Source organism: Rutilus rutilus (genome assembly GCF_951802725.1).
Source record: "Rutilus rutilus genome assembly, chromosome: 1".
NCBI classification, from domain to species: Eukaryota; Metazoa; Chordata; class Actinopteri; order Cypriniformes; family Leuciscidae; genus Rutilus; species Rutilus rutilus.
Window position 1 is genome coordinate 49061778 of NC_140209.1, and position 22056 is coordinate 49083833.

Genomic DNA, 22056 nt, shown 5'->3' on the forward strand with positions numbered 1-22056 from the left:
AGTGGCCTTTTATTGTGGCCAGCCTAAGGCACACCTGTGCAATAATCATGCTGTCTAATTTAGCATCTTGATATGCCACACCTGTGAGGTGGATGAATTATCTCGGCAAAGGAGAAGTGCTCACTAACACAGATTTAGACAGATTTGTAAACAATATTTGAGAGAAATAGGCCTTTTGTGTACATAGAAAAAGTCTTAGTTCTTTGAGTTCAGCTCATGAAAAATGGGGACAGTTTTGCCAAAAGACAAATACAAATGAAGTTTAGTGTCTTGCTCAATTTGCTCATGGAACTGATCTTGCCATGACATATTCTAGGGCTGCCCCCGACTAAAGATTTTTCTAGACGACAAGTAGTCGTTCATTTAAGCCATTAATTGACTAATCGCATGCTTATTTTTAATGAAATATATACTGAGGAGAATACTAAACCATAAAGAGCGTTTAATATATAGGCGTAATATAGCCTATTCCACGCTCAAGCGCACACATCAAAGCTTGCTGCAAAGCAATGAATGTGTCAGAAAAAATAGCAAGGAGACATTTTATTTATTTGTTAATAAACAAAATTTTTTTTAGTTGGTGTTGGCTGCAAAGATGAAGTTCATGATGCTGATTTGCCATTTCCACAGTATAGTGGATGCGCCTATAGAGACAAATGTATCTTTCATATGGATTACATAAGCAGAAAGTAGTTCTTTTCATTTTGAATTGGTTCATTTAACAGTAGACATTTCAAGCTGTCTAATGATATATTTCTCATGTCTGTCAGGCAAGTAGCCTATACGCTGAGTTCATTTTTGTTAAGCGCTTCAGTTCACAGAGGCTGAGACAGCAGAAAACGCATCCTGTTTGTTTTCTTTATTTTATAAAAGCAAGTTTTTTTTTTTTTTAGCTTGTTATTGTGAGTTTACACAAATAAAAGTAGACCCTTTACAGTTTTCAGAAAAAATGCAAAAGATCGCGCCGGTGCCTCCATGTCATGCATATTTAACGTTTGGATTTCCTGCCGGACATACTGTAATTATCACAAAGAACCGTCGTTAACAATCTGTCCCTCTCACAGACTTCGTCACTAGTTTTTTTTCTTTGACTAACCGACTAATAAAATTTTGGTCGACTAAGCCTCTTCTAGTCGACTAACATTTAGTCTACTATTAGGGGCAGCCTTAGTTGATTCAAAACTTGCTATGGCCAAGCCTACAAGGATGAGCTTTTAATCACTTTTTCGGGCACACAACAAAAATGCACACAGAGCGAAAATACCTGCAGTAGTACAGTAGTAAACACAGCAGAACAAGCACTAGCAGGGCCATGGCACCCAGAATCGCTAGCAGAAAAATGGTGTGGTAGGTAGTGATGTCTCTCAGACCAGAGGTGTTCAGTCCTGTTCCTTCAACACAAAAAGTTTTTTTATTTTCCCATCTCTTAAGCATTAAAAAATTAAACCAACCATGTTTAGAAATTAATGTTATAAAAAGATGTAAATGGATATTAAACAAAAAATTGTAAAGTCATTGTGTGATTTACTGATCCAGAAAAATCCAAACCTTAAACATATTAAGTATATCCTCAAAATGTCTCTTATTTGTCATACAACATAACATGCCATGTAACTGCTGCTGTCCTCACCTGAGGTTGAAGGAAATGCTGCAAGCCAGTATCCTAAATTTGGAGCCACAAAACTCCATGTCATCTGAGTGCCCTCTTTTTTAATGTATCCAGCACCGCTTCTGATCCATAGACCTGCAGCAAACCAGGACTTTATTACAAAATGAGCAGACATGGATAAATGCAATGAAATCTTGCTTCAGCATACAGAAAAAGCTCAATTTAATGTGAATGGGCAGTGTGCCAGGGACAGATTAGGCCCAAACTGTGCCAAATTACACATCCAATAGCTTTTCTTAATTAAAAAGTAATTTTAGGATCAGCCTAGGTTACCATTCAATATTCAAAATCACATCTGATAATGGAATATGGTGCACCAAAGCAGGGCAGCGAGGGGCACACATTTTGCAACAAGCCCTAAGGCCAGACAAATGAGCACAGAGAGCTAATATGTTCTGACAGGGTGAACCCTGACAAATACGATTTCAAATGTCTCCCTCCACTAAAGACGAAATGCTCTCCCTGTGCTAGACTGAAGCATACAAATTGGACCTGTTACTATATAGTAGTAAAAAACAACAACAAAATTGAATTATTAGACATTGATGCTTTTTATTGTCTATTAAATATGACTTATTTATCATTTCAGATTTCACAGCTTTGTGCACTTTCAGCTCTACAGCAGAATCCGAAGTACCAAACCCTGACTCATGCACAAAAACAGACCCAGGCAGCTGCATGCAATGTGTAATTATGCACACTAGAAGGTGCTATATGTTCATCTCAGCAGGGGCTTTCCCTGTATAGTAAGCTCCTGAAGTACCATGTGCATAAGTATTCCCTGTCTCTGTATGGCCTACTTCCTCTGTGATCTGTCTCCAAAACAAACAGGACCTTAGTAGTCACATGGCAAATTTCAGCAACACAATGAATGTTTTCACAATCTGAACACATTGGGGCATTCAGGCCCCACCCTTTTTAGATAAAGCAGAGGGCTGGGACTCAGCAGTCTGTGACATCATGTCAATTTGTGCTGTGTTAGTATGAGACTTGGTGACTTAGGGCTTTGGGTTGTGCTTTGAGAATGGAATCGCCTTCTCATTTATATTCCCAACATCCACGTTTCTACAGTCTACAGAGCAAAGTCTTAGACAAAACGGACTTTTGTAGTTTACAGCCACACGTGTCCATCACATGGTCAAAGACACACTTACAGAAAGATTGTATCTGCCCACACTCAATAATACAGGATCATGTTCTGCAGAACTGACTCTTCTCTGGAACGCAGTTCTCTGACCACCCCCACACACTAAATATTCAGGGTTTTCTTTCTCTAAAGCTGTTCAGCATTCTCCATCTAGATTTAGACAAGATAGACTTTTCCGCATCCTTGTAACAGTTGGCACCGTTTGAGCAGCTCCATGTACTAAGCTACTATTTGCTCTAAAATCTTTCTTTCCTTGGCTCTAAATGGAGTGCTTGTCCACCTTATCACTCATGAAGAAAAATTGTCTAGAAAAATATCTAGACAAGACTTAATTATAGTTGAATTTTTTCATGTTCGAAGGAATCACAATATATGATATATAATAAATAAATAAGTGATTACCAAATTATGAATACATGATTCATACACTACCATTCAAAACTTTGAGGTCAGTATGATTTTATAATGTTTTTGAAAAATGTCTCATGCTCACCAAGGCTGCATTTAAAAAAAATGAATTACTGTAAAGTAATATTGTGAAATATTATTACAATTTAAAATAACTGAATTAGTATTATTAATGAATTATCGCCAATAATAATTTAACCAGTATATTAGAATGATTTCTGAAGGATCATGTGACACTGTTGGTAAAGCTTAATTTTCAGCATTACTCCAGTCTTCAAAGGAATAAATTACATTTGAAAATACTAGTGCAGTGCCCGCAAAATCAGTTTTTGTGTGTGTTTTTAGTAATTGTTGGTTTGGTTTGTTTGAGTGCTCATTGTTACAATTACAGAGCAAAAGTTCAGTGACATTTTTATTTGTGCATGGTAGAAAGCAAATACTGATACTGACATAATGACATACAATAAATATGGAAAATTGAACTACATGGTTGCAAAACAATTTATAATGGTCATATTAGATGACATGTATTTGGGTATCTGTGTACAGGTAGCAGGAGTTTAGATTAGATTAGATTAGTTTAACATTAGTTTCAACTTTGTTGTCATTGTGCAGATTATAATTATAGAGACAATGAAAGGCAGTTAGCGTCTAACCAGAAGTGCAAAAATGCAGTAAAGTGCAGCAGTAGACAAGTAGTGCAGTATAAACAGTACATGACATATAGTGCAGTGTAGACAGTAGTATACAGTTAATGAAGTGGTATGGTGTACAGTAAGGATATGGGGATTTGCCGTCACAATCGGTAAGAGGAGAGTTAACCTCGTTTAAGCCTGCATAGCCTACATGAGCTATCCTGTTGAATAGGCAGGGCAACTATTTAACATAGCAAAATAGTTACAGGCTAACTTCAGCGCGCATGACACAGTAATAACTGAGCAAACAGTTGTGAATAGGCTACTACAAATGATGGCCGTAAAAAAGAGACTGTGAACGCATTGAATAGGATATGTTTAGTTGGTGAATAGCATAGGCTACTATTACACAGTAGGTAGCGATAACGTTAAGTGCACCAGAATAAAATATTATATTCCAAAGTAAACAGTGTAGCTGACTTACAGATTCAGTTAACAGCCACAAATGAATAAGCATGACGATTCAGGGAACAGGCTACACAGTGAACTCGGAGAAAACGCTACTTAATCTCCGCTGCTTTCTTCGACCCTCTCTGTCTCTGGTCCTGCGCTGTGCTCACTCAGTGTGAGAGGGGGAGTGGCCAGCGGCTAGAGCGGCAAAAGCCAATGTGTGCTTCTTTTACAGATATATTTAACGATGTCTTTTGCATTTCTAATCCAAACAACGTCAAACTTGGCACTGCGCTTACTCGTGCCCGTAGAAAGACACCTGTCAAGTTTGAAATCCATCGGACTAATGGTTCGAGAGATATGCGAATAACAGACACAGACAGACAGAAAGACATTCCTGTAATTTATAGATAGATAGATGTTCAAATAGAAAACAGTTTAATTTAAATTCAAATAATATAACACAATATTACTGTTTTCTGTGTAAATATATTTAAAAATGTAATTTATTCCTGTGATGGTAAACCTGAATTTTCAGCATCATTACTCAAGTCATATTTTATCTTATGTATACATATATTTTTATATTATATTTTAAAATATATTCAAATAGAAAACAGTTCATTTAAATTCTAATAATATTACACAATATTACTGTTTTTACTGTATTTTTTAATACATAAATGCAGTCTTGGTGAGCATAAAAATAATTACATTATTTGTGCATTGTTAAATAATGCTAAATCTGAATATCCATCCAATATTAACAAAAAAGTCCAGTACTGTAGGGGTAATACTCAGACAACAGAACATCCTTTCAACAGACTTATCTGTCAAGGGTCAAAGGAGGCTTTTCCAGGCCAACTGACTCTCTTATTGCATTGTGAATTGAATGGGGACCTCTTATTGAATCTCTTAAATGCATTGTGGGACATCTTTAATTATTGTACTTATATTACCCACCAAGACCAGTTCAGGAAAACAAGCTGAGAATGACAAACATACAATCACACATGGCAAAGGGACCAAGACGTTGAGGCACTGCATACTGAAATGGGTGGGTAAAAGGGGGAGCTGGGATTAGGTTGCCATAGACTAAGCTGCTTAGTTTAAAATCATTTGAGATTTCTCTGTGGAGCTAAGAGAGGCTAAATGAATATTTTACCACACTTTAGGAGAGATCCCAATAAGCAGTCCAGACATTAGGGAGAAGAACTGAAAAAAATAATAACCTGGAATGACATGTGAAACTATATCAAAAGCAATCTAAGGGAAATTAAGACCTAAATGTACAGCCAGACAGTGGGCCAATACCCTCTTTTAGTTGTATTGATTTTTCCACCAGAGCTGTTCTCTTTATTAAGCGGGCACCAGTGAAGGATCTAGGGAATTCTGCAGATCTTGCCAGGTACTAAATCACATCCTGTTTTGGGAGCTGTGTCATGACAGGGTCAATGTCTGGAGATGATTTCTGCTTTATGAATTGGCAGGCTATTATCTCTCCGTTGTGAGAAGACTGAACAGCTTTCTTTAATTTGTACTGCACATTCACTTCACCTGCTCTCACTTTATCTGAACCTGCTTAAATAACTCAACTAAATTTGGAAAGTTAAACAGTCTTTCTCCATCTCCCCTTTGCCATATTTTCTTACCTTTTCTCTGCTTCTTGTACACTTCTTAACAATTTACGACCCCCTTTTCCAAATGCTGCCTTAATCCCTTGTGGTCTTCCTGGAGGCTTAATTTTGCATGTACTATGACATGGGTTTCTAATCCTGCCTCAGAAAAGTCAATGTCATACAGAGTTTCGCACCAAGCTGCCCCAACACACTTGTCTGGAAGTTTCTAGTAATCCTGAAGACATTGTTTAGCTGGTAAATGTGTTTAATTATGATTAGAGATAAACTAGACCACTATAGAATCTGGATCAGCAAAAAGGGGTGCATCAAGAGAACATGGTGCCCCCTAAAGTGGGCGTCCGTGATCACCCTCCTAATTACATTGGTAACAAAGTTGCTAGTTTGATTAATATAACTTGGATAAAATTGTCCATATACCAGTGTCCAAATCTACCCATATTTTGTTAAATGCTGTTTACCTGTTCTGTCCTCGAACCTCCAGACTGGGACACTGGTGGCAGTTTTGAGAGGAGAGTCAGAAGGAAGAGGGATAGAGATGTGAATGGCTTCTGACACCTGGACCTCAGTGCCGTTGGGCCCAGTGAGCTGAGCACACATTGCAGCTAGTGCAGTTAGCTCCACCCAGCTACTGTTGGTTCCTGAATCAGAAGTAATAGCAGAAAATGTATAACACTCCATGAAGCCACAATGTGCTGTGCGTGCGTGTGGGGTGTGGGTGGGGGGTAATAGTAATGGCCAGATAGATGGGTAACTCCACAGAAACATATCTCTTTGAAGAGGTGTTTGGATAAACTCACCTGTTGAGTTGTTCTCCAAGGCGAGGGGGTAGGGGAAGCCCCCAAGCTCATATTGACTGCGGGAAGAGGTGAGCATTGCAGAGAGTGTGATTTGGGAGGTGTTTAGTGGTGGTCTGATGGCTCTCCTCTGAATTTGTACCCATGGCTGTCTCCGGGATCCTAGACAACAGAGATAAAGACTTTTTCTTTTTAAATGTATAGGTATAGTGAGTAAGAATGGATTAATCGTAAAGAATTTATAGATTCTGTTAATGATAAAGAACTGAGTCACAACTATTTCTCACATTATTTCACGTTATTTCTCACGTTATTGGTTCCCAACCCTAATAATGAGCTGCTTTTGGGATTTGTTGTTTCCTGCATTCACTCGTGAATGCAGTTTTATAGGATTCAGTAACCACTTCCTTTAACCAGTGTTGCTGTTATAATGAGCAAGTGATTCAACCTCTCTCTGCTATGGCCAGTCCTCTCTCTTGCCAGTCAGAAGGAGAAATTGTGGAGCAGGATAATTAAGTAATTGCTAAAATACCGCAAGAATATAAAGAAAATGTTTCCCAGAACTATAGAGTTCTTCAAAGTTTCCTGAAACATTTTACAAGAATCCAGAGTTCAGAATCCACACTGCAGTAATCCCTTCCCCTCCTCCACTTGGCTTGCTTAGTCTGCGAGAGGCAAATAGAAAGGCCTAAAAATACAAGCGTGTATCTCTCACTGTAGGCTGTCTGCTCTGATTAGTGCTGGGTTAGCTGATCACTGATCGGCCCAGGCATTCAGGATAGCGTGGCTGCAGTGGCAGTGCTTGGGGACCGTTGAAAGCTGGCAGGCCTGGATATTCCCTTTTTGTTGGTAACTGTTTTTGGTCACAGTTATTCATTTACTTACCATATCCATCTCTTGATGAGAGGAGAAACTAATACAGTCCAAAGGAATCTCTAAAATTAAACCCTATACCAATTATCTGACCATCTATCTTTGGGCAACATAAACAAACATGTATACCAGCATTTAAGACAAGTGTGAGATTCAATTAGGCTATAAATGGCAAGGCTAATATGAGCCTACTCACAGTCTAACTTTAGCTTTCAGACTCTAAGCCTAACTGCATAATCGTGGCACTAGTAGCGATTTGCATCTTACATGATGATAAGGAAGGCTGCAACAGTGTCTGGCCAACAAAGCTTCCATTTCCTCTAGGATTGCTCAAGGATTGGGCTGCAGATGGGTTGATCCCCGGTAAACCTGACACTGAAAACTATGATTATGCAGTAGAAGAACGGAACGGCCTATTTGGGACTGATGCATTGCCAATTGGCAAGCCTCCTAAGGAGCTTGGGCATTATGAATTGCTTTGAGAATCCCCTTCATGTGCAGCATCATGTGGTTGGCCACCTCTGATGGGGCCGTCTACTGTCAGAGAGATGGTTAGTAGTGGTAAACCTCACAAATGTCAGTTGGCTTCATGAACAGAATGAACATAACTATATAAAAAATATATTCCCTTTAAAATGTCTTGTTGTGTCACAGATTTTCACAGTTTCTAGGTTTCCTTTATTCTCTTTTAGTTGGGCAATTGGGCCTATTTCGAAGTTCTGCCAACAGGCCAAAATCTTTCTGGTTCAGAGAGGAGTGTTCACTGACACTCATAATTTTTAAGTCGGACAGAGGGCTAGATTGAGAAAAATTAATACCCCTCAGGGAGTGAGCTCACCAAATAGACATACCACTCATGATAAATCACTAAAGTGCACTTCCCTACTAGCCTGACTTCGTCATACTCATATTCTAGTCAGAATGTGAGTCTGATACCGCTCCATAGAGATTTGATTATGGGGCGTGTCTCAACCGAACTAGGAAAAAAAAAACCTCTGCACTCAATTGGATAGACCTACAACCAATCAGAGCAACGGAGTAAATGACGCATGTCCTTCATTCATATTTTCAACCAACAAAATGTCGCGGGCGCGGCTCTCTGTTCCTCTTTTAAAATAAATGCGCTGTCGATATCTTCTATAACAGACGCGATGGCGGAATCTACACATGATGTTTCATAAACAAAGTTCGGGAGGAGCACGTACTCAATCCAATATCAACTTGTCATCAAACAATACCATGTCTAACGTTACCGCGGAAGCATATTCACTCTGTCAACTTACCTAACACTCCTTGACAGTTTTTCAGCATCCCTCGGTCCCTCCACCACCCCGAATCCTCACTCTTGTCTTGTTCTCTCACAACCAGGAACACGGGGGGAGTAAGGCTACCGAGCCCACAGCCCTCTCGGACAGCACGTCATATACGCATTTATTCTATCTTACTTATTTGTGTGAACTCATGACATCTCATATAGCCTACGCATTTATTCTATCTGACTTATTTGTAAATGTGAACTCGTGAAATCTCAATTCTCCAGCTGCAGTCGTCTTTGTTGTAAACTAATTCAAATCAAGTGCTCTTTGGTGACGTAACCGCAGACCATCTGTCCATCATCGATTAAAGCCCGCCCTGGCAATTTGATTGGCTCGGCCTTCTAGGAGCCGAGCATAATTACTCCTCAATGGATCGAGTCCAGACCGAACTTCCCGACCAAAAAATGTTGTGGGCGGGGTTCGGGCTGGCACCCAGGCTACTTCCCTACACTACACTAACCAATTTATCATAATTTCCATGACAAAGCTATAGATGTTAGTAGCATCAGTTGGCCTTTTGTACAGAAGGCTGTTTGAATGCTATAGATTAGTATTGCTGACCTTGGGGTCAAGCTATCTGAGGAAAACAATCAGAGTTAACACTGAGTGTCTGTTACCCACTCTGATATAGAGTAGAGACCTTCAAATGTGGGAGTGGCCAGGTCAATGAATGTGTACCATCTGCTTACTATAAATTAATGTAAGTTTGGATAAAAGCATCTGCTAAATTAATAAATGTAACTTTTGTCTTTAAGAAGATTAAATGGTTCATAACCCATCAGCTGGACTTTTGTCATGAGTATCAGAGATGATTGTTACACAATATTACATTTTACCTCAGGAAAGTAAACCATTAATCATAGCTTTCACAGAATCACAGCTCATAGCTAGAAAAATAAACTGATGAGCATATCATCACATAATTGAAATTATAATAATTTAAACTCATAACATCGAGGGATGTCCCGATCAAGCTTTTTGTGCCCACCGATCCGATCTGAGTAATTGAATATTGAGTATCTGCCGATACAGAGTCCCGGTCTGATACTTGTATTTACCTAGTGCTGGGTGCACAGAAGTACATTACAGTTATTAAAATCAATCAAATGTCTACAGGGATATGCAGAGTTTCTCAGGGGCTCAAATGTAAAAAGGGGGTATCTATCACTACAGAGTAACTCTAATATAACAATTACTAAAGTAATTATATTTATAGGCCTATATTATTTTATTTTAATAATAATATTAATAATGAGACTGGCTGAAATCCTCTTCTGCTGAATGGGGATAGGACAGCATTGTTAAAGGGTTAGTTCACCCAAAAATGAAAATTATGTCATTAATGACTCACCCTCATGTCGTTCCAAGCCCGTAAGACCTCCATTCATCTTCGGAACACAGTTTAAGATATTTTAGATTTAGTCTGAGAGCTTTCTGTCCCTCCATTGAAAATGTATGTACGGTATACTGTCCATGTCCAGAAAGGTAATAAAGACATCATCAAAGTAGTCCATGTGACATCAGTGGGTTAGTTAGAATTTTTTGAAGCATCGAAAATACATTTTGGTCCAAAAATAACAAAAACTACGACTTTATTCAGCATTGTATTCTCTTCCGGGTCTGTTGTCAATCCGCGTTCACGACTCAGCAGTGACGCTGCTGACGTAAGACATTGCTGACGTGTTATCTGGTGCGCCCGAGCTTCGTTTACAGTCTGAGGGAGACGCACGCTGTATTCAAGCTATTCTACATTGTTTGTATTGCTATATTTTTTTAAATGGTGCGTAAGTGTGCATGTCAGCAGCGTCTTACGTCAGCAGCGTCACTGCGGAGTCGTGAACGTGGATTGACAACAGACCCGGAAGAGAATACAATGCTGAATAAAGTCGTAGTTTTTGTTATTTTTGGACCAAAATGTATTTTCGATGCTTCAAAAAATTCTAACTAACCCACTGATGTCACATGGACTACTTTGATGATGTCTTTATTACCTTTCTGGACATGGTCAGTATACCGTACATACATTTTCAATGGAGGGACAGAAAGCTCTCGGACTAAATCTAAAATATCTTAAACTGTGTTCCGAAGATGAACGGTGGTCTTACGGGCTTGGAACGACATGAGGGTGAGTCATTAATGACATAATTTTCATTTTTGGGTGAACTAACCCTTTAAACATTGAAATAAACGTTTGCCCCTCATTTCGCCTTGTAATTCACTACTGGTTTTGTGTCTATAATATTTTATGTGGCTGTTATTCTTCATTGCTAGAGTGTATTTTATATTTTATTCTGGTAATTTTTCCAGCCTATTAATTTGTTCTGACTTTAATATACTGTAATCAAATATGCTGAAATATAAAGATTAACCAGAACAATAAGCAGAATAATTGCAACAAAAAGAAGAAAAAAAGTGGATTTAAGGTTAGAAAGCATAAAGCTTATAGTGACGCTTTATGGCAAGTACGTCTCAAATAGTCTGACGGCATATACAAATAAACAGTACATAAATGATTTGAGTAATTTGTTACAAAAGTATCCATCAAATATGTTAAACACCGTATGACGTGCTAGAATAGACTTTATTGGTTTTCACACCATTAAAAGGAAAAGATGAAGCTTGAATGTGCATGTGCATTTTCCTTTTAATGGCGGTTGGCAAACCCACTTGAAGGTACACACTGTGACCTACTGCATGACACCTCCGTGACATCTGATGTAAAATAAAGGATCGGGTTTAGGATAGCCAATGCCGAGCAGTTCTCCTCTGGCTAATGAACGAACAGTGTGCATTCTGGTCGTGTAATAACATTAATATAACATTATATACATTTAATTTAGTTAATTTTCTAAAAATTAAGACATTTTCACATAGTTGTTAAAATATATCTTATTATATTTTATTTGAACTATCAGCAAATATATTTTGTGATGTGTATATATTTACTGTGATGTGATCAACATTAAATGGTATTAAAAATACTCATACCATGATTGATTTTGGTCATACCACCCGCACAATGTAGCAGTCGAATGACTCAATAGCTATCTGTATCTCAATAGGCTCTGTGCCTGGAAGCTATTCATGCAAGCAGGTCTCAGGAGATTTGTATTCAACTCACACTGCTGCTTGATTCTCACCAGTTTATTCTCAGAGAAACACACTTCCCTCCTCTTTAACCCTGCCCCACTCTCTAGTCAAGGGAGTCATTTCTCATCCCTCTCTTCATTGCACATGTTATCAGTTACAGATGTGCTTGTGCTCTTTTGGGAGAGAAAGACATAATGCCCCTACTGGCCAGAGAAAACGAGATACTAACTAAAAAAAGGATGTACAATGACTGATTTATACATACATACATACTAGTAAGGTAGATTTAACTAAATATTAGGCTATCATGAAATTACAAATATTTTGTTAATGGTTAATTATGACTAACAATATGTGATAAGATTTTTAAGTGCTAAATGTTTGCGGTTATTGCATAAAATCACAATTGTATCAAAATTGCTATCAGGCGATTCTGTAATCAGGAAAGGACTAAATAGAATAAAATGGGGTTGCATATTGTAAATGTAATTCATTCCTGTTGTGAAATGCACCTAAAGATATCCAGATATACAAACACAACAATGATATACAGCAGTGGCTTTCCAAACATTCAGATTCACCATTTATATTAGCATGTTTCTAAACAAACCCCCAAGTCCAAATCAATTGAGTGACTTCTTTTCAGACTGGCACGCTGTGAACACAAAAATCCACCCACGCTACGGCTCAGAGTTTGTGCTGTTTCAGTCCGTACATTCGATTGACTCACTTTTCCTAAAAAATGCTCACAGAAAACATAACCCGACTCTGCAAACAAACAAACTAGAGGTGAGTGTTTGAGCAAAACAATAAATGCATTATATTTTGCATGAATTCATTCTCTAGATTCAGGGGGCATTAACAAGCTCTTTATAAGAGAAATTCAGTGGTCAGACAGCAGCAGAACCTAATTGATGGACTAGCCGATTTCAGATCAGGTTTTACATGACACATTCCTCCCACATAACAGAGACGGATATGCAACACTTTAATAACCCCTCCTCTTTCCAAAAGCACATTCTACTGGCACTGCCAAAGTTGCCATGGTAATGGATTTTGAGGCATGAGAAAAAACACACGCCAATGTGAGTCCTGATCTCCCTCTACTTCCCTCAGTGAGCACCATGTTATTATCTGAGGCTAGATGTACTGTAATAGTACATAAATAATACTAAAATAACACTTTTACAGTTGTTTTTACATTTAAATATATATAGTTATATATATATATATATATATATATATATATATATATATATATATATATATATACAGTATATAGTTATATAGTTATATATATATATAGTTATATATAAATATGGTTGTTTATAGACTGATTGTTAACTGTTGAAATTCCAGTCAAATTTATTCATCTTCGGCTGTAGGACAACAACTGAGATATGATGCCTGATGGTGACACCTTTTCCCAAGGACAAAGTTGGGGCCAATTGCATTTATTGTACATTTCAATGGCTGCTTAAATAAAATTCAAAAGAGTTTCAATATTAAGGAGTATTATTAAGAGTCCACACCACAACTACAACGATAATGGCAGCGCACACTTATAATAATAACAACAGGTTGTTGTGCACTGGTATGGAAGCTATTATAGTTATCATAGTAATCTTTTATAGTAAGCTCTTGGTGTGAACGTTTACTCAAGTCAGGTACAAAAATAATACTTTGGTACAGTAATGAATGATTACTCAAGGACTTTACACTCTTACTAAAATGTCTAAATCAGACTGCAAGGCCTTTTTTTTCTGTGCTGGGCCCAACAAGTTGCCCATTTATCTCTGGAAGAGCTTGGAGACACTGATGGTATTCTATCCTCTCTTACTGAATGTGAAGAGGGAACGAGAGCAAGCTGTTGGCTTGTCAGCAGAAGAGGGAATGGGAGGACACTGCAACATTTGAGTGCATGTAACTATAATCACTGATCACATCAGGGACCCACACACACACACACACACAGCTACACAGTCCCTTTATGCACAGAGAGATCGAGCTCATTAAGTTGATAAGGATCAGGCAGAAAGAGCTGTGTCAGGATGCCTACACACACATACATAGAAAAAGGATATGCAGGGCTCTGATATTCAAGTTTGCATGAAGCACATTACATCATACTTGGTAGTCCATTGGGTAAAATCACTTCCTACCCAGAAATCTTTCAACTAAAAGTCAGTTTCCCACACCCATAATTTGAGCCATTGCACTCCACATTAAACACCTGACTAGCACTGCAAAACACACAAGCCACCCAGGCAACACAGGCAGCAGTTTCTCTAAATCTTCCTTATGTTTCCAGAGGAAACAACCACCTGCCAAAGCAAATGTGTCATTTGATCATGTTTGTAAATCTTAGTGGACGTTTATTGAGCGTGGAACGTGGTGAAATAGCTTGTAGACACTGCGCCCAGTCTCAGTTAAATTGGATATGCTTATTGGCAGCTCTTGAGATACGAGACTATAGTGTTAGTCTGATTATTTAAACGACCAACTCAGCAGTTCCACACATCTGCACATGTAAACACTGCAGGATGTGTGTGAATCAATGGTGCTGCTTTTGGATCTCAGATTCCAAGCTAACCATGTGGAACAGAGCCTGGCTGAGTCGCAACACAGTATTGGACGGTAACCCCATATCACTGATGGACATAAATTATCAGTCAAACCTACAGGAAAACTGCGGTGCTCAAGTGGACATTACAGGTTTAAGTCCAAACTGGGATGCCTTTCTCTCCCTAGTAATTCCCTTTTTATAGTACTATAAATAGAAAAACTGTGGTGAATTTAGTGGTGAAGGCTATGATTAAAGAGATTACCCAATTTTTTTACTTTTTCACCATTTACTTACCCTCATTTCATTCCAAACCTGCATGTATTTCTTTCTTCTGCTGAACACAAAAGATATTGTGCAAAATGTTGAGAACCAATCAACATTGGAGCCCATTGACTTGCATTGTAATAGTAATAATAATAATAAAAACTGGGATATTTTTCAAAATATCTTCTTGTATGTTTCACAGAAGAAGGAAATTCATACAAGCTTTGGAATGACAAAGGTGAGCAAACGATGAGAGAATTTCCATTTTAGGTTAAACTATCCCATTGAGAAAAAAAAAAAAAAAAAAGAGAACTCACCTGGAGAACCCAACAGTAACTGCACAACATCGTCATATAGCAGGAGAGTGGCCGGTCTCTGGGGAAGTAAATATAGACTTACGGAGGCGTATACTGAAACACAAGAGAGAGAAAGAGAGAAACAGAGGGATAAGTACACTACTGTTCAAAAGTGTGGGGTTAGTAAGATATTAATACTTTTGTTCAGCAAGAATGCATTAAATTGTAAAAATAAGTCAAAAGTAAAGACATTTATAATGTCACAAAAGTTTTCTATTTCAAATAAATGCTGTTCTTTTGAACTTTATATTAATCAAAGAATCTTGAAAAAGGTACCACGTTTTTACCAAAATATTAAGCGGCACAACGGTTTCCAACATTGATAATAAGAAATGTTTCTAGAGCATCAAAACATCATATTAGAAGGATCATGTGACACTGAAGACTGGAATGATGATGCTGATAATTCAGCTTTGCCATCACAGGAAAAAATTACATTTAAAAGAATATAAAAATATAAAACAAAGATATTTCACAATATTACTGTTTTTACTGTATTTTTTATCTATTAAATCAGTAGGCCTACATATGTCAAGTCAAGTCAAGTATATTTGTATAGCGCTTTTCACAATACAGATTGTATCAAAGCAGCTTCACAGTATTAAATTAAAATAATACAACAAGGTTTGTTTCTAGTGGAATTTATTGATTGATAAAATCAAATTAAATATCCCCAAAATATCCCCAACTGAGCAAGCCAAAGGCAACATCCATATGCAATAAAATATATAATAACAGTAAGCTTTACATTCATAAATACTGTGCATTCCACTCTATTCTATATATACACACAATGTTTATCATTTATATACATACCAATAAATGAATCATACGGTAGATGCATTGACGTATAGATGTAATTAATAGACCTTAGATGGTCATGGTCCATATGTATGTCTCAAGAGAAAGTTCATTCTACTTCATGCTACTTTATCTTAGCATGACAAACTTCTGGATCTTACTTAGCCTTATTTGTAAGCTATTTGTCCATCCACATGTCCATACAAATCAGTTAATCTTCCACCGTCTCATTTTCAGGAATCATTTATCCTGGAGAGCACAAGGATGTTGTTTTTCCTGTAATATACAGTAGTTCACCAGATGTAGCTGCTTATTCACAGGTGTGAGACATGACTCAGCAGAGTCAGTCTATTACAACACAGCAGGAAACCGCGTTCTCGCTTCAAACAAGCCTTTGATGACAGACACCATGTAAACCCTGACAAAATCTTGAGATAGTCCTGCCGCTATTTGTCTTCCTGTCAAACACTACCAGACCATCAGCTCTGTTGCCGTTCAGTGGATCTTTGTTTTGGATCCACCAATATTTTGTCCAGAGGACAGACCTTTGACCTTTGAAAGTATTATTCATATTATGTGAAGTATGAGAAGCATAAAATAAATGTTACCCGTTGGCATGCCAACATTAAATATTTCTTTATTTAAAAGTCTTTTTTAGTCATCTATCTTTGTCAGCTAATCTGAAATGTACCTCACCCTTGAGTGCTCCTCTACGGACAGGAGGACATATGCTGGCAGTACTCCAGAAGACTGCTGCATGCTGGGAGCAGAAATCCTCTGTGTCTCTTTCCCATCTGCTATGGCACATTGTAATGTCCCCCTGACTACCCTGAGCTTAATGTTTTCCAGTGTTTATTTAATAAGAACATGATTTCATTCAAGCTCTTCAGTGTAATGAATGCTCTCAGGATTATTAGCAAAAAAATAAAAAAAGTTTGATCAGTTTCTATATGCAGGGTTTTTCCTGGGTCAAAATTGGTCTTCGGTGGTGGCTGACCGACATGGTCATCCACACACAGCAAAGAGTACCCTAGTACCCACATGATCCGCAAGCCCAATATTGACAATAAATGTTCAATTTAAAATAAATACAAAGACACAGGTTGTGTTTTTTTTTTTTTTTTTTTTTTTTTTAGGTAATTTACTACACATTGTCATAGGCCTATACATACTGTGGATTATTAAGGCAAAATTTTACTAAACACTCTTGCTAAATTAGGTAAGCACACTTACTTTATCATTTCAGATTAGGGGTGGGAATCTCTAGGCACCTCACGATTCGATTCGATTACGATTCAGAGGGTATCGATTATTAAAGTTTTTTTTTTTTTTTTTTTTTACTTGGGTACTTTTAAAGCAAAGTATTTATGATGACCCATAACGAACTTACTTCCATCTTCCTATATTAATTTTATTAATAAAACAAATGGAAGTGATTTGAACATTGCAAAGAACCAACATGAAAATACATGTGTGCCTGTACTAGCAGTGTACTTGTAGTAAATTAATACAAACTTCAGCATATTCTGAATATTTAATAATAGACTCTAACCAACATCCTCTGGTTATTTCCAATGAGCAATATAATCCTTCAGACAAAAAACATTTTGCTGTAGCAAATTCACAAACAGTTTTCATTCAAAAATATAGAATTATGTACCAGCAGCTCTCATATAATGCTTGTGGACTTATGCATATTCTGAATAACATACAAAGCCTCTCTTATTCACAACTAAATAATAAAGAGGTATGACTTGAAATGTTTGCTGTATACCACAATCAAAAACAGCTTATACAAAAAAAGTGAATGAACATCTGCAGAGAGCACAGTCAAAATGTAACTTTTTGTGACTGGCATTGCACATATTGCAGGGCAGTACAACGTAAGTATAACAGATCAGTTTACAGTATGTTGATGTGAAAACTAAATAGGCTACTGAAAGCAGCTTTCATACAAAAAATACTAAATAGGTAACAATGGAATTGCCAATTTTCCATACGCTAGCTTTTAACGAAGAGGGTGCCGTTCGAATTTGGCGCTCAGGCATCATGCGTCTGTTATGTGCGCGAGTCTGTTATGTGCGCGCCACAGACTGCACGCGCACTGCACGTCCGCTAGAGTTCCGCCTTTTGCGTTCCGTCAATATTATGTTTTTTTAGAGATTTGATTTTTTTGACATTTGTGAATCGATTCAGAATCGTCCACGTCCGCATCGCGATGCATATAAGAATCCGCGCGTTGCTGTGATCGTTCTCTCCGTCACTCCGTCAGTAGCCTGCTTCACTCACAAAACCAATTACAGATCAAATAAGGCTTTGGCGGGACAAAAAATCGTTTTGGCGGCCGCCAAAAAAATGTCAATGTAGGAAAAACCCTGATATGGACTGTGTATTTGAGAATTTAGCAGGCCACCAAAAGACATTAGGACCCAAATGCACAGTAGAATGCATTCAGATTTCCCTGAGATCAAGAAAGCTTGTCACTTGCAGGAACAGACTGTAGGAAACATGACACAGGCGATTCATGCACATTTACACCCATGCAGTTATGCATACATGAACGCACACACAGCACAGATGCCCTGAACAGAAGGGGCTCTGCTCTCTTTAATATTCTGCTTGGTAGGTATGTGAACAAAATAAAAGGAACAACAACAATACTGCCCACACTGCATTAGCTAGAAGCTCAAAGAAAAGTGTGTTTGAAGAGAGGGAGGGTAATGCATTGGGATTATGTGGTTTCATTTTACATCATTTGTAACCTTAGTTACCTTCTGAAGCATTGTGACGACACATAACACATTTATACACCCTGGCTTTGATCATACAGAATTCACTCAGAATAATGTATAGATGCACAATATATTAGTACAATATCATAGAGAGTCATCTACCATTCACTTTATCTTTTATCTCAATTTATCTTTAAAATAATTTATTAACACCATTAAATGTTATCTTTGACAGATCTCAAAATAAATTTCTATTTTTCATAATGTATAAAATAATGTTGTGATGTCTAAATCGACTTGTAGCATTTAAAACAATATTTTAGGTTTAGTTTTACTTAAAGACAAAATAATATGGAATTTTAATATCAAGCATTTATTATTTAAATAATTATAAGCTGACCTTAATTGGTGTCAGTGTGAACACTTGTTTAATAGATCATTTAATGGTGAACTGTTCCTTTAAATGCTTTGGGGTCACTGCAGATGGCCTCAAGCTAATATTAGCATGAATTGAAAGACACAGAACCCAATTGTGATATCATGGGCTCTTTAAAACCAGTAAAATAGAATTATTCAGTTAAACCATAATGGACTAAGAGAGATAGGCCAATGGAGGACAGAACAAGTGTTCCCGACTTCAATTGATTTAATCCGAGCCGCAAGCAACTGCCTTATCACTCCATGAGAATGACTCACTCTCTCTCCCGAGTTTGCGTGACTCACACAGATTATCAAAGTGCTGCAGGGACAGTTAAAACTCCACGACACTGAAGTTTTTTTTAGAAACCCTTTTTCAGCATGGCTAAGAGACGAAATGGAGGAGGAACAGGGGGCAGATGTTTTGGGGCCAAACAGATTGGAGTTGGAGTACAGACCAATGCATTATTATCATTCAAATGACTGGCATCAATTCATTTTCACACCGCTGCTAGTCATGTAATTCATCTGCCCTGCATTAAAACAACCATCCAGATTAAAATATGAGTCTGCCAATTAAAAGGACTTTATCAACTATTAGTACGATTATAACCATCACAGGAATGTGCTGTTAACAAGCCACATGCAGGTGTAAATGAACAGGGACTGAATGATATATATTAATGTTAAAACATTTTTTTTTAATATATTTGATATTAACTTATTATATACTATAATATATAGTCTATTAATAATATAATTATTATTTCTTTGAAAAAAATATTATACTGACAAAATGGCCAGCTTTAACTCCCCTCTCACCAAATGCTAGCATAATGTATCCCGATCTTCAAGCAGAAGGAACTGGATAAAATCAATCCACAATCTGACTTGTGATGCAGCCGGAAATTAAACCACACCATGTTCATTCGTCTGACCAGAAGAGAACTGGCCCTGGGAGACTTGAAGGGTTTTTTCTCTGCTTTTGTCTCCGATGGAGCATGGGTTCCTTGTAACTGTCGCCTTTTGGCTTGCTTAGTTGGGGACACTTAATATTCTGTAATATTATTCATTGACTGCACTAACACTACTGGATGAGAACCGAACTGAGCTGGATGATGACATCACTGTTTTCTTCAGAGCTGCTTCCTTGATATTATTGCATAACTGATGAACTTCCACAGTTTTTGAACTGAACTGAATCAACATTGAAATAATTCAACTGAATAATGACTGTTTAATATTGTCTAGAGCTGCTTTACAGCAGAATTTAATTCTGTTTGCATCATTGCATCGTTATTTTACTGTGAAGCTGCTTTGAAACTATCTGTATTGTATAAAGCGCTGTCTAAAGGCGATTTGACTGACAAAGTGGCGGGAAACGAGTTGTCCTTCTGGCCTGCATGCAAAAACAAACACGCAAGCAGGCCTAGAGTAGTTTAATGATAATAACGAAATGTCCCAAATAAATCTGATTGCAATTTTTTTTATTAATCGAGAACTTGTGGGAAAATCTCTATCAATACCAAACTCTACTTACCAACTCTATTTGACTTTTTTCATTTTGGACAGATGATTGGTCTTGCCATCAATACAAAGAATATATCTTACATTTCTAATATCACTCAGACTTTGGGCATAGTATCTTAATCTCTAATTGATTCCTGTAAATTGATCTGTAAAGGGACTGTGTCCTCACATTTCAATTAATTCAATAACTTCCTTTCTTCGGCAACTTCATTTCATCTACACCAGGGGTGTCCAAACCTGCTCCTGAAGGGCCACTGTCCTGCAGAGTTCAGCTTGCCTCAACACAACTGTCTGGAAGTGTCTATTATGCCTAGTAAGACCATTATTCGCTTGTTCAGGTGTGTTTGATTGGGGTTGGAGCTAAACTCTGCAGGACAGTGACCCTCCAGGACCAGGATTGGACACCCCTGATCTACACAATATGTCATCCACATTTTTGACAGCATCTCCTAATTTGGTGTGACTCAATGGGAATGTGTGCAATGCCCCCCAAGAGGCTAATGTCATACTTAACATGCCTTCATTTACCAGCACGGCAGGTCTGGCACGACATGGAGTCACATTTGCTAGCTGTCTCCATATCTGTAACCCCTCTGGCTAAGTGGCTTCCAGCTGCTCGTACAGACAGCTTTATGCTGAAATACATGATTTCACTGCCTCCCCTCTCCAGAGGTCTGACCGCATAACTGGGTGGGGTTTGGGTGGAGAGAAAGGGGCGGAGGAGAGCATGCTGTTGTGCAAACAGAATTAAGCCAATCTTAGAGCGAGAGAGTCAAAAGAGGACACGGCCGTCTGGGGCCCGACTCCGAGCAGCTGCTAGGTATCACAACGCGGGCCGGCACGCTCCACACTGGGAGTGTTGTTTAACATTCCTGTCCATTTGTGTGCAAAGCTCCATCTGGATTACAGATCTAGATGGTTGATCTAAATAATAGGACGAAGCCAACAGATCGCAAATCACTCGTCAGATTTGGAAAGTTCACTGGGGCCATGAGCAAAAATATCACCATGTTAACAGTTGCACTCGAAACGGCAATGTAATGGCAAATAAACTAATAATACGTTTAACTAAAATACACTAAGATATTTTGAATAAAAGTAAATATGGAATATAAATTAGAGAGGGGTTGATTTATACATTTTTTTTGTGTTTTGTGTTTCTTTCCAATGTCACTCAGGGTGACAGAAACCTAGTTGAATTGTAAAATTTGGGCATTTAGATTAGGGGTGGGAATCTCTAGGCACTTCACGATTAGATTCGATTACGATTCAGAGGGCTACAGCACAATGGTAAAACTATTACCGATGCATTTTTTTTTTTCTACAATTGTATGTTAAAGGGGTGGTATAATGCCCTTTTCACAAGAT

The 22056-nt window shown here is 37.8% G+C and overlaps 1 protein-coding gene across 2 annotated transcripts in view; it reads right to left on the minus strand.

The window, feature by feature from the left end:
- The window catches only part of fam171a2a (family with sequence similarity 171 member A2a), a 41468-nt gene that overhangs the window by 2542 nt on the left and 16870 nt on the right, over positions 1 to 22056 (minus strand). Inside the window, exons 3-7 of one of the 2 annotated variants that reach the window (XM_084420410.1) lie at positions 15170 to 15262; positions 6747 to 6905; positions 6408 to 6587; positions 1631 to 1744; positions 1265 to 1391 (exon numbers count right to left, since the gene is read on the minus strand). In XM_084420410.1, coding sequence (XP_084276536.1) covers positions 1265 to 1391; positions 1631 to 1744; positions 6408 to 6587; positions 6747 to 6905; positions 15170 to 15262 — 673 coding nt within the window. The remainder of the gene's footprint in view (positions 1 to 1264; positions 1392 to 1630; positions 1745 to 6407; positions 6588 to 6746; positions 6906 to 15169; positions 15263 to 22056) is intronic. The other variant, XM_084420411.1, reaches the window with a different exon arrangement.